This window comes from Hemicordylus capensis, chromosome 17 (genome assembly GCF_027244095.1).
Source record: "Hemicordylus capensis ecotype Gifberg chromosome 17, rHemCap1.1.pri, whole genome shotgun sequence".
NCBI classification, from domain to species: Eukaryota; Metazoa; Chordata; class Lepidosauria; order Squamata; family Cordylidae; genus Hemicordylus; species Hemicordylus capensis.
The window spans coordinates 15205250-15217952 of NC_069673.1; the positions used below are offsets into that span (position 1 = coordinate 15205250).

The 12703-nt window shown below is 49.5% G+C and overlaps 1 protein-coding gene and 1 long non-coding RNA gene across 2 annotated transcripts; one reads left to right on the top strand and one right to left on the bottom strand.

The window, feature by feature from the left end:
• The first annotated feature begins 4830 nt into the window (after positions 1-4830).
• FUT7 (fucosyltransferase 7) lies at positions 4831-5949 on the top strand. Its single transcript, XM_053282520.1, has one exon. The coding sequence runs from the start codon at positions 4831-4833 to the stop codon at positions 5851-5853; it is 1023 nt and encodes a 340-aa protein (XP_053138495.1). The 3' UTR covers positions 5854-5949.
• Positions 5950-7033: 1084 nt separating this feature from the next.
• On the bottom strand, positions 7034-12548 carry LOC128338797 (uncharacterized). The gene is made up of 4 exons (XR_008312699.1): positions 12232-12548; positions 11949-12126; positions 9983-10114; positions 7034-7128 (listed from the first exon to the last, which is right to left on the bottom strand). It is a non-coding gene; the product is annotated as an uncharacterized LOC128338797 (long non-coding RNA).
• Between the last annotated feature and the right edge of the window lie 155 nt (positions 12549-12703).

Consider the following 12703-nt stretch of genomic DNA (forward strand, 5'->3'; position numbering starts at 1 on the left):
GGGAAGGGGGTCTGGATAGACCCAAGACACCAGCTGCAGAAATTCTGCAAGGTCATGACTCATGTTGCTCTTCTTGTGTCTGCAATAACAGGGCTGTGTTTATGCAGGCGCTGCTTCTTTTCTCCCTGGAGATCTGTGAAGGGAGGAGAACATGCGCCCAACAAAAATCCCCCCTCCTATGTAACACTTTCAAAAGCACAGAAGGAGCTATCCAAAGGGCCCATCCTTGCAAACCTGCAAGAAGGATTGCTGGCCACCTGCGCACACCGGATGCTGGGAATCAACAGCGAGCAAGAGGTGTTGCCCACAGGCCCTCCTTCGGGTTTTCATTTTCACAAGTAGACCTTCTTTGGACAATCGTTGGAATCATTGCATATTTTATATAGCAATTTGTATTTCAAAAATGTGTATCCTGCCTTTCATAAACATATTCCAAGGTGGCTTGCATCATCCAGAAAATAAAAAATACGAGCAGAAGGATTACAACTCAGAATGGAAACATTAAAACAAAAACAAAATGAAAAACTGGACACAGAGAGTTTGACACACACGTACCCCTCCTTTCCCAAACCATGGCAGGAGCAAGAGGACCAAAGGAGCTGCCTTATACTGAGTCAGACCCTTGGTCCATCTAGCTCAGGATTGCCAACCCTGATCGGCAGCAGCTCTTCAAGGTTTCAGGCAGGAGTCCTTCCCAGTCCTACCTGGAGATGCTGCCAGGACTGAATTGAGGACTTTTTGCATTCTAAGCAGGTGCTCTTAACACTGAGCTACAGAAATCAAATTTTGTTTATTTCTGTGCTACTTTTAGAGCATCACATTGAGGGAAAACTCCCCATTGATTACAAAACAACAACATCAGTTGATCAACATGCCAAAGTAAACCTCCTTTCAGTTGCAAGAAATTGGCATAGAAACTGACAAACCAGGTCGATATGAAGCTGCCTCCTACAGAGTCAGATGCTTGGTCTATCTAGCTTAGTAGTGTCTACACTGACTAGCAGCAGCTCTCCAGGGTTTCAGGCAGGAGTCTCTCCCAGCCGTACCTGGAGATGCCACCAGGGAGTGAACCTGGAACTTCCTACATGCATAGCTACAGCAACATTGTGCTTTACATGCAGAAGTACCCAGGTAAAGTCCTTGGCAGCATCTCCAGGTAGGGCTGGGAAAGACTCCTGCCTGAAACCATAGAGAAAATGCTACCAGTCAGTGTACACAATCCTGAGCTAAATGGACCAAGAGTCTGACTCAGCAGAAGGCAGCTTCCAAGGTCCCCATGTTGCTCCTGTAGGTTTGGATACTAAAAAGGGGCAAATTTGGAAAATGGATGTCAGGAAGGAGAAAGAAGTGCTATTCAGACATTATGTGGTCTGGGTATACAGGTGTCTGTACACTCACACCTGTGCTTGTGGGGATGATTTTACCTGTGTGTTCCTCTTGAAGGTGAACTTGGGTCCAGGCCCCTGAAATGCAGGATGCAGATAGGAAGTGGACTGCACTGCTCCTGTGTTCAGCGTAATGTGTGAAGAGGGCTAGAGGAGCTTGGAAACGCTGTGGAGGAGGTGATCCAGAGAAAGGAAAGGTTTTGTTTGGAAATCAAGGGCATTTCTACAACTGCTTCTGGGATGCATCATTTGCAAGATTAAACAGCAGACAATCGCTCATTCCAAATGCAACCGCTCTTTTAGAGTGTTGCAGGCCCAGGAAAAGGAAAACAAAGCATGTTTTAAAATGAAACAGAAAAAACTCTGAAATAAAACAGGGCAGCTTGTGAATGAAGCAAACACAGGCCATGCTGTCGGATTCAGGTATAAGAGCACCCCCTGGAGGAACAAGGCCTTAAACACAGCACACTGTCTAGATTAGAAGAAAGTGCCATTCCACAAGGAATCTGTGTTTGAGGGAATAACTTGGCTCGGACAAACATGTAGCTTCGAGGGCCAGATATCTCTGAAAGGTGGCAGCCAAAAATTGGGGTTTTTTGCATATATCTTGTGAACTCTTGCCTCTATGGGAAAATACTTAATATGACTATGAAAATCATTGAGCCCCCAAATATCTCTTACCATGTAGATCTAAAGAATTCTGGGAAACAGGACTTCATGGGAACCTCTGTTCCCCCCATTTTCTGTTTGCAGATAGCTTATGTCCACTTTTCCTGCAGAACTAAACATAAGTGAAAATTTAAAAATATGACTTACTCTCCGTTTTAGGGGAGCAGGAGCTCTCCCCCCCTCACCCCGGCCATCATCTCAGCTAAGCAATTCCAGGCATCCACAGAGAACAGGAGTTGTGCCAGGGGGAAGCAGCAAGGTTAGAGGGCTGGTGGTAGGCCTCTGCCTGCCCCTCTGCCCCCATTTTTGCTGTATTAGACTATAGTGGAAAACAAAACCTTCTTCTCCACGTCAGAGGTCTCATAGGAACATAGGAAGCTGCCTTCTACTGAGTCAGACCACTGGTCCATCAAGCTCAGTGTGGCTTCTCCAAGTGTGCAGGCAGGAATCTCAGCCCTTTCTTGGAGATGCTGCCAGGGAGGGAACTTGGACCCTTCTGCTCTTCCCCAGAGTGGCCCCCTTATCCCCTGAGGGGAAGATCTTCCAGTGCTCACACTTCTACTCTCCCATTCATATGCAACCAGGGTGGACCCTGCTTAGCTAAGGGGGCCAGTCATGCTTGCTCCCACCAGACCAGCTCTCCACCCGGGGACCTCTCCATCAGGTCTCTGCTCTGCTTTCCACCCCTTTCTCTCTTGCCCAGCCTCTAAACTCTTAGCCATCCTTTCTAGCATTTGCTGTAGTCAAGGCTGGTATGAGTGTTCAACCACACGACAAAGACCAGCTTTCAGGAAACAGCTGTACAACCGAGGTGTGAAAGATGGTGTGAGGAAATCTTTCCAGAGGAAGGAGACCACGAGCTGAGGAGGACAAGTGACCACAGCTCCGAGCCTGGCTGGTGTGTCTGTCTGGCTAAGGTCCGGAGCTCAAGTGGGCTCTTTGAGGAAGGACGGACCCCGGAGATCCCCTGAGCATCTCACAAGGAAGACACGGTAACCACGCCATAAATCAGCTCTTATATATGTTTTTTTCCCTTCTTTCTGAAAATTCGCTAAATCACCTCTAATGCCAACAAGGTCAGAAAGATGGCACAAATTTTTTGTCAAATCAAATTAAATTAAACATCCCAAGAGGCAAAGTCGGGCACTTGACTTCACTAGTGATTCGATGCACGGTTAAAAAGTGTTCGTTCTCTGGCTTTTAATAGCATTGAATGGATTAATTTACTTTTAAAAAATGCTGTCAGGTTGTGATTTGTGGGGGGTTTGGGTGGGTGGGGTGTTGGAAATTATTTCTATGCTGATTGTTTTATGTTATGACAATGCTTTTATTAAAATAATAAATTTAAAGCAGGGTTAAAAAAAAAGTTGATCAGTAAGATGAATCTTTCTATCTTGTTTCTGTTTATCCCCTTTTCCCTCCCATTCTCCCCCATGAGAGAAATCTTCTCTCCATCCCTCCTCCTGTCTCTTTATCCAGAAATGGATGCATTTTGCCGCAATCTGAAAATTAAACTCAGTTTAATTTTCAAAATTGTGACTGAAATGTCAGACAGTGGATTGTCTATTTATAAATGAAATTTTGGAGGGGGCAAAACATAAAGGGGAAAAATATTAATGCAAACATAAGGAAACAATTTACCACATTTTTACACTATAAGATAGAAATGCCTCTGAATCCAGAGGCATCCAGAGTTGGTTGATTTATTCCAGTTCATTTTTAACAGGTTATTTCAGTTTATATTTGTGCATTCTTGCATCTGCAGAACAGTGTGTCTGCATTGTTTCCAGCAGATGCAATCAAAGCACCATGCAGTCATGAAAACACTACAAAAATCCACCTAAAATTACAACAGAAGAGTCAAGCAATCCCGCAGCATCAAAAACCGAAAACACAGCCAGGAAAAGCCATAAGTCACACTCACCTGACATATTTAAACAAAAGGTTTTAGACCGTGCCACCTGGAAATCCATCTTTTCGCCCAAGCTTTCTCCGCTTTTTTAGTTTGTAGGTGTTAATCTCTGGTTTATTATTAAATTGTTTTAAGTTTCTGTAAATGTTTTAAACTTGTTTTATGCTACTTTTAACCTCCCAGAGACGAAAGTTTGGAGTGGTGTACAAATTTGATAAATAAATAAAAAACAAAAAATAACAAAATAAAAAGGGAGCCCCCACCCTAACCCACAACCCACCTGTATTTCCTCCACAAGGGAATTCCTTAACTCCAGGCCCAGCACTGAAAAGTACCTGCCAATCAAATTTCTAACCATATATTTGCTCACTATGTTAAAAGGGCAAATTAGAAGTGTGAATATTTGCAAGGCAATGGGGTGAGGAAAATGAGAGTTTTCTTGAGCTCACAAATTGACTTCAGGCTGTTCCCAGCTTCTCTAGAAAATCTCTGACTGACTTGCCTTCAGCTGGGTCCAGCTCCAATCTCAGCAAGGCCTCTGCTGACTTCATCCCCTGTTCCTGAAGAACAAGGAAATAGAAAGCTGAGAACAACCACCCAAAGCCCCGCTCTGTCTGTAACTGTTAGTTATCAGATGCTTCGTAACTCGCCGTGTGCAGGCAGAACATTGCAAAATGGACGGTCCTTTCGTAACCCTTGGTGTCTTGCATGGCACTTTGCTCTTTTCTCTTCCAGTCCCAACAGAGCCCTGACTAAGCAAGGAAGTCAGCAGTGCAGTTTTTAAGAAGCACGCCCAGCTCTCAGACTTGACCCAAAAGGCGCTGCAGCACATCACAGAGCCAGAAGTGGGTGCTCCTCCCTGGGATGGCCTTCTGCCCCACTCCTGCCTGGAAGAGGTTTGCCTGCCTGTCCATTCTTGCTGGGGTGACCTGGTACTTGACTTTCTTTCCTCAGCAGTCTTTTAGCCCTGCTGAAGGAGCTCTGGCCCACAACGACCCCCTGACAGTTCTGCTTTGGGACTGGCCATTCAGGCAGCCTTTGAACATCACGGGCGACATTTGTGCCACGCTCTATCACATCGAGGGCTGCCGGTTGATCAGCAACCGCAGCCTCTACGGCCAAGTGGATGTGGTGGCATTCCATCACCGGGAACTCCAGGGCAGGAAGGCCAGCCTCCCCAAATCCAAAGGCCCGGAGCAAGCGTGGGTGTGGGTTTCCTTGGAGTCTCCCAGCTACACCGCAGATCTCAGCAGATGGAACAGCACCTTCAACTGGACCATGACGTACCGACAAGATTCCGACATATTCGTCCCTTACGGGGAACTTGTGCCTCGCCCGTCAGATCACCTGGACATCCCCCAGAAAACCGGCTTGGTGTGCTGGGTGGTCAGCCATTACCACCGCTCCCAAAAGAGAGCGCAGCTGTACCGCAACCTGTCCAGGCACATCAAAATTGACATGTATGGGAAAGCCAGCCAGAAGCCCCTTTGCCCAGCCTGTCTCTTGCAGATCATCTCCCAATACAAGTTCTACCTGGCCTTGGAGAATTCTGTCCACCGAGATTACATCACCGAGAAGCTTTGGAGGAACGCCTTGATGGCCGAGGCCGTGCCCGTGGTCATGGGCCCACCCCGGTCCAACTACCAGCAGTTCCTCCCCGCAGACGCCTTCATCCACGTCGACGATTTTGCCTCCCCGGCTGAGCTTGCCTCCTTCCTGACCACCATGAACGAAAGCCACTACCGGAGTTTCTTCGAATGGAGGCAGAAATACACAGTCAAGCTGTACACCAGCTGGCCGGAACGGTTCTGCACCATCTGCCAGCGGTATCCCAGCCTGCCTCGGGGGAAAGTCTACCCGGACTTGGAGAGGTGGTTCCGGAACTAGTTGCCAGGATCCGAATCAGGCACTGTGGGCCACTTAGGGCAAGCAGCTACAAGAGGGAATCAGATTGGACTGTTGACCCACAGCTCATGCGGATGCTGCCTCCTTCGTGCACTGGTTCCTCTTGACCTGGCCTGCCTCTAAAGAGCTGAGGTCAGCCCAGAGCAACAGCCAGATGGCCTCCTGGCCTTCTTCTGTGGGTCCCCTCCCAGTTACTTCTCAGCCCACTGAGACCTCCCCACAGGGCTTTGGACAGATTCGGGGTTTATTCTAGTGTGTAGCGGGACACATTTTGTGTCGTGAGGGAGCCTTCTGCAGTGGGAACCAGCTTTTTGTGTGGCTTGGAATATGGGGCTTGAATAAGGAACAGAGCTGTAGAAATAGGTGAGGAAAAAGGTCCTCAGCTATGGTTTGGGAAGGAAAATAATCTCATCCATTCTACTTTTCCCTTCCTTCTCACCGCCTCCTGTTTCTTTCTCTTAAGTTCCCTGCTCATTCTCATTTTCCCTCCCCCCTATTAGTTTTGGGTTTTCTTGTGCCGTTAGAAAAAAGTGGGGAGGGAGGTGCTCACAGATTGGGGTGGGTGGGGTGCACCAGCTTCTGTGCCGCTGGAGTACGGGGGCGGGGAGCATAGAAGTTGGATAAACTTCTATCTGCAACCGACTCTGCCTCCACGCTGCACCCAACCCCTGCCCCAGAAGTCGCACTCAGCTCCCACCATGCCCACTTTCTGCAACCCAATCACTGCTGAGAAGCTGAGCTTTAGGCTGAAACTCTCAGCAGGCATTTTTAGCATTCGGTTTCTCACCTTCATGTGGCACATTCAGGCAGTACTGTGTGCATAACATCCTGTTCAGGTTTCATTCTGCTAGCCCCTACTAACTGGTGGCAGGGTAGGTTTGGGTTGGTTTTTTGTTTTTTGTTTTTAAATTGCAGCATATTGGTGTGCAGCCAACCCTTCGGATGGATTGCCCGATAGGCACCTTTGTGCAAACTCAGAAAGAAAGAGGTGGAAATGTTGCATGGGGGAACTTGGGCCAGAAAATTGACATAGCAACCCGTCCCCCTTGATAACTGACAGGTGCACCATGGAATGGGACCTTCTTCTGTACAGACCCCGTGGGTGTCCGTGATGGGAGTTGTGCAAGGCCCTTACTGTGGGCTGCATCTCTCTGCCGTCTCTTGGTTCTCACCCTTTTCGGTGACCAAAATCGGAGGCTGGGGAAATCCACTTTGCTGCTTTGCCTTCTCGAACCACTTCATCAAAGCTGTGGGGAACTAAGCAGGTGGGGGTGGGGGTGGGGGAGAGAAGTGATGAAGCCAGATTATAAAGATCATCAGGACCACCCAGTTCCTAAGAAGTGATGCTGGGCATTTTATCATCATCTTCTGAAGAAGGAGCTGGTGGCTGCCAAGTTCTCTTTATGACTCGGCACTCTGTCTTCATGTAACTCAAACACAGGGTGTGGTTGAGCCCCACACACTCACACCTCCTCACACCTCCCTGACTGGTTGCCCTGAAAACCTCATAACCCTGTTCACCTGTGGCCACAAGGACTGGCTGAGTGCAAGCAAGAAGCCGTTGAGTGCAAGGAGGCCAGCCAGCCAGACTATTCCTGAAGGTATTTTTTCCTCCCCAGCCCACAATTTTTCACACAATCAAGCTGCTCAAACCCCCAGCAGGCTTGCCTTAAAGAGTCAACCTGGGAGTTGCTGCTGATTCCTGAAGACGCCAAGCCAGTTCTGGCAGAGTTGGGGCAGTCCAGCCTACCTTGCAGGGTGGTTGCGAGGGTAAAATGTAGAGGAGGACCCTGAGCTGAGTGGAGGAGAGGCCAACTCTGGCTGAAGCTATTCCCAAATTTCCCCCCCAAGCTAGTAAAGTCTCCACAGTTGCCATAGAGAGTCATCTGGAAGTGGAGACACTGGGCCAGGCATGAGCCCTAACCTCACTCCATCCATCAGAGAAAGGAGACTGGTGCTGTGGTAGCCAGCATGAACGGCCCCCTTTGCTAAGCAGTGTCTGTCCTGGTTTGCATTTGGATGGGAGACTACATGTGAGGGTTGTAAGATATTCCCCTTAGGAGATGGGGCCGCAGTTCAGTGGGGGAGCACCTGCCTGCTTGCATGCAGAAGGTCCCCGGTTCACTCTCTGGCAGCATCTCCAGATAGGGTTGGGAGAGCCGCATGCTTGGAACTCCGGAGAGCCGTTGCCAGTCAGTGTAGAACAGGGCTGAGCCAGCTGGACCAATGGTCTGACTCAACATAAGGCAGCTTCCTATATTCCTATCGTCTTTTGCTCCAGTCTGTTTTCCATGTGATGCCTTCCTTCCCCACTGCTCTTTTCCACTGATCTCCTCTCTGCAGCCCCCTGACTTCTGACACATCCCCACCCTCCGCTCAAAAGTCCCCCTACATTTAGCATCATGGCCCTGTGCTGGAAGCAGAGTAAGGACAAAACTGCAGCATTGCTTTGCATTGCAATATCAGCCCTGAAAACAGGCCTCTGCCCCAAGGAGTCGGCAATGTTAAATGTCACCATTGGAGGACGCAAGGCTTGAATGAGAGCCAGAGTGTTGCGGCTAGCAGGCTGGACTGGGGCCACGAGGACCAGACTTCAAACTTCTGGCCAGCCATGAAGCTCTGTGGTTAACCTTGAGCCAGACACCACCTCTCAGCCTAACCTACCTCACAGGGTTGTTGTGAGGGGAGCATGAAGGGAGGAGAGCTTGTGCACTGAACTGAGCTGCTTGGGCCAAGAATGCAAGCAAGCAAGCAAGCAATAAATAAATAAATAAATAAAAACAAATAAAGAGGGATTAATATGAACAAGTGTGGGTTGCATATGTGTAGGCTTTGCTTTGAGATGAGGAGTTGGACTCTCAGAGATCAATTTGACCCATGTGACCACAAGTGCAGGGGAAGAGGAAGCCGCCTCCCCCACACACACACTCTTTGCAAGAAGCAGCTTCAGGCTCATCAGCACTGAAACAGCACTGTCCTTCTTGTTTACCCAAGATAAGCTGGCAAGCTGGCAGGAAAGGAGACGGCAAATGCATCACGCTGCCTCATAGCAACCCTTCGGAGGCTTCACTCAGAGGAAGTTCCTGGTCCAGTTCCTAGAAGAATCACCGGCTGTTGCTCAATATGCCCATGGCACTTCACATGTGCTTTTGCTGGGGCGGTCCTTCCATGGGGCGAGGTGAGGTGGTCACCTCAGGGGGCAGCAGAACAGCAAGATGCTCCCTTCTGGTGCAGGAGGATAAGTGAGCACTGGAAGATCTTCCCCTGAGGGGATGGAGCTGCTCTGGGAAGAACATCTAGGTTCCTAGTTCCCTCCCTCAAATCTCCCATTCATATGCAACCAGGGCAGACCCTGCTTAGCTAGGGGGACAAGTCATGCTTGCTACCACAAGACCAGCCTAACTTACAATAAACTTACTACTATGAGACCAGATCTCCTCTGCATACATTAGATGTTGGTGCAACTCAATTTTAAAGAGTGTTTGTTCTAACTTTGTTGCCCTACGATCCTAGTGCAAGACATTTTGCAGGCAGTAAACGCCACAGCTAGCTGGCAATAAGCTTGCCTTTTCTCCTCCTAGGGTTCCCCATTCCTCCTAGCTTTGTTGTTGGCATTGTGCGGTGCCAAGTATCCATGCAGCCCAGTGGTTGGGGGAAAGGGGGCACCCCAGACATTGCTAAATGAGGCCCGCAGACTAGGGAGCAGGCAGAAGAGGATGCTGGAGCAGGGTGCAGGAAAAGCAGCCTGCATGAACCAGCTCCTACGTTTCCTCCGCCTGGTGCTCCACACTTGTCTGTGCACGCACACACAAGGCCTTAGCTGTGTGCTAAGGCAGAGCATCTGCTTGCCCACAGAAGGCCCCAGGTTCCCTCCCTGGCAGCATCTCCAGGGAAGGCTGGGAGAGAGACTCCTGCCTGAGACCCTGGAGAAGTGGATACCGGTCAATAGTATTGCTGCAGGCAATATGGAGCTAGATGGCCCAATGGTCTGACACGTGGTCAGAGGCAGCTTACGATCTTCTTCCTATGGGTGCTTCCCTCTTGAAATGACCGTTCCTGTGACCCAGGGAGAGATCAACTGACTGCCTGCAAGCAAGAACAAGGAACTTACTGGGGAAATAGCAGAGCTGAAGGGCAACTTGCTTAAAAACCTCCGCTGCAAAATTATCCAAGCAAGCTTCTAAGTTTGAATGGAGCTGGTGAACAGAATTTCAGCTCCGCTGTACCACGTCCGTCCCCCAGGCTAGAAAACCAAAACAACAGATATTTGAGGTTTTCATCAGTTTCTCTTAATCATTTCCTGAAATCATTTCCCTTCAGTTAATTGGCTGCGATCTGATGCATGTTTTCTTGGGAGTAAGCCAGACTGAATTTAGGAGGACTTGCTTCTGAGTAACACTCTGAGAAACATTGCCTGTAGGTAACAGCAAAGATGATACAATCTATCGTGGTCTGGAAGTAGCCAGAGAAAACTGGAGGCCAATGCAGCAGGAATTCCCAAACTGGCATGAGAACTTAACTTGAGGTTCTTGTGAGCCCAGAGCGGGCTCAGCCACTGAGGAGTCTGCCTGCTGCAGCTCTGTGTGATCCACTCCAGCCTCACCTCCTTTCCATCAGCCTCTGTGGAGGGCAGTTTATTCTGCCACCTATTTACTCTGAGTTGCTCCCTATGCTAAGACACCACTGTCACAGCTCTGCATGAATGGCAGCCCTGGGCTCACTTCCTTCCAATCAAGAAGCCTACCTGCAGACAGAGGAGTACCTAGGTAGTTTTGGAGCCTCGACCTAAAGGCCTTGGGGCGGGGGGTGACTGGGTGCCCCCGCCCCTGCCGCCACCACCAGATATGTGAACCGCTTTGGAAACATTTGTTGAAAAGCAGTATATAAATATTAGTTGCTCTTTTGTATGTTTAGAAGAGAGTCTGAATAAGATACTTCCCACCAACTTGCAGAGAGATACCACATTTTGCATGGGCAATCCTGCCACTTATATTAGCGGGCTGCTCAGCATTTGGAGGCCCCCCAAGGCCTGCAGGGGGCTAGACCTCTGCCCAGAGGTCCAGTCCAAAGAGCACCACTGCCTGCAGAGAAAAACAGAGACCAGCCTCCACTCTGGGGCATTTGGATTCTTCAGTCACTCCCACTGTAAAAACATGGCGATGTTACCTGCTCTCCGAAGAGGTTTGCCCATGGGGCTCTGCATAAGTCAGAGCTCTAGGCTGGCCTTCCAACCAAGTGAACTACTTCTGTGTGTGCCCGAACTGCAGTGTAAAAGGAAACGCTTTGGAAAGTTTCATTTGTGCGCAATATACAGTGCAGCCACGAGATGGGAGGAACAGCCCAAACGGCTTCATGTGGCTCACTACTGCCTTCTTGTGGTTGGCATTTCTCTTCTATTTCAAATCGGCGGGACATGGAGAAGCTGCCTCATTGCCAGGCAGACCCTTGGCCTATCTAGCTGACTGGCAGCAGTTCTCTAGGGTTCCATCAGGTAAAGGTCTTTTTCAGCCCTACCTGGAGATGCTGCCAAGGACTGAACCTGGGCCTTTCTGCAGGCAAAGCAGGTACTTTTACAAAGCTGCTTCTTCTGCTGAGTCAGACCCTTGGCCTGTCTAGTTCACCATTATCTGCTCTGACTGGCAGCCAGCAGGCAGCTCTCCAAGGTCCCAGGCAGAGAGAGCTTTGCTAGCCCAGCCCAGCCCAGGACCTTTTGAACTTGGGTGCTGAGAGGGACTGAACCGGGGCCTTCTGCATGCAAAGCAGACGCTTTGGCAATTATATCATCATCGTTATCATCAATTCGATATAGCCCAGGAGCTATAGGCCCTCTGGCTAAACAGAGAAGGGCGGAGCTGTTGTTTTCCCTCACTCCTGTTCTCTTGTTGATGCCAATGCCATCGAAATGGAGTGGTCAAATCAAAAGGGAGGGGGAGCCTTTCACAATGGGACAGGAGGGGCTGAAAAACATCCCAGAACAAGTGGCCACTTCATTGTAGGAAAACGCCTGTCTCAGTTATGCTGGCCAAAGGGCAGGAAGGTCAAGAGAAACAAGTCTGTAAGCACCAAGACATACATACATCCACAAATTAATCCTCAGCTTATCTCCTACTTCCACTCCCTTGGTTGGCTTCCAAAACAGCACAGAAGCTCGCTGCACCTGGGAAGTGTGAGCTGCATTCCCTCTTCCAAAAAAGCACACCTGTCCCCAGGTTTCCTGACGTTTAGTTGGTCCTGACGTGCAGCTTTTTGCAGGTCCTGTTAATCAAGTACAGGGTTGTATGCATGCCATTCACACAGGGCAGCAGGGAGGTCTGCCCCACAGGGAAATTGCTATGCAGTGCGTCTGTGAGGGGCGCCTACCTGAGTGCCGAGTGTTTGAAACTTTAGAGCCACCCCTTTAATGGGCAATGAAAGAGCCGCTCAGGATCTCTGTCCCCATGTGCAGTAGGGTTGCCATCTGTGTGTGCTGAACAACAAGAAGAAACATCAGTGCTAAAGCAAGCCAAATTTTGCAGCCAGAAAAAAGGAAGTTTGCAGCTTTACCGGTGCATCTAACTCCGTTGTGGCTACTAGGGTAGGCAGGCACCAGCTAGACCCTCTCGCAAAAGAAGAGTGGCTCAGGGTCTCCAGACACTCAGGCTGAAGCCACCGGGTCAGCCACTGAATCGGTTTTTAGTGCCAGGATTCATGCTCACTCCTTACCCACAAAACCCCACTCCTGGCTTTCTCCAGTTCAGTTCAGAGAGGACACAAGCAACCCCACTGAAGCCTCTCGACTCCGAAAGACTCTTACAGGTCTGCTGCAGGCCGCTCGGAGACCCCCCAACAGATC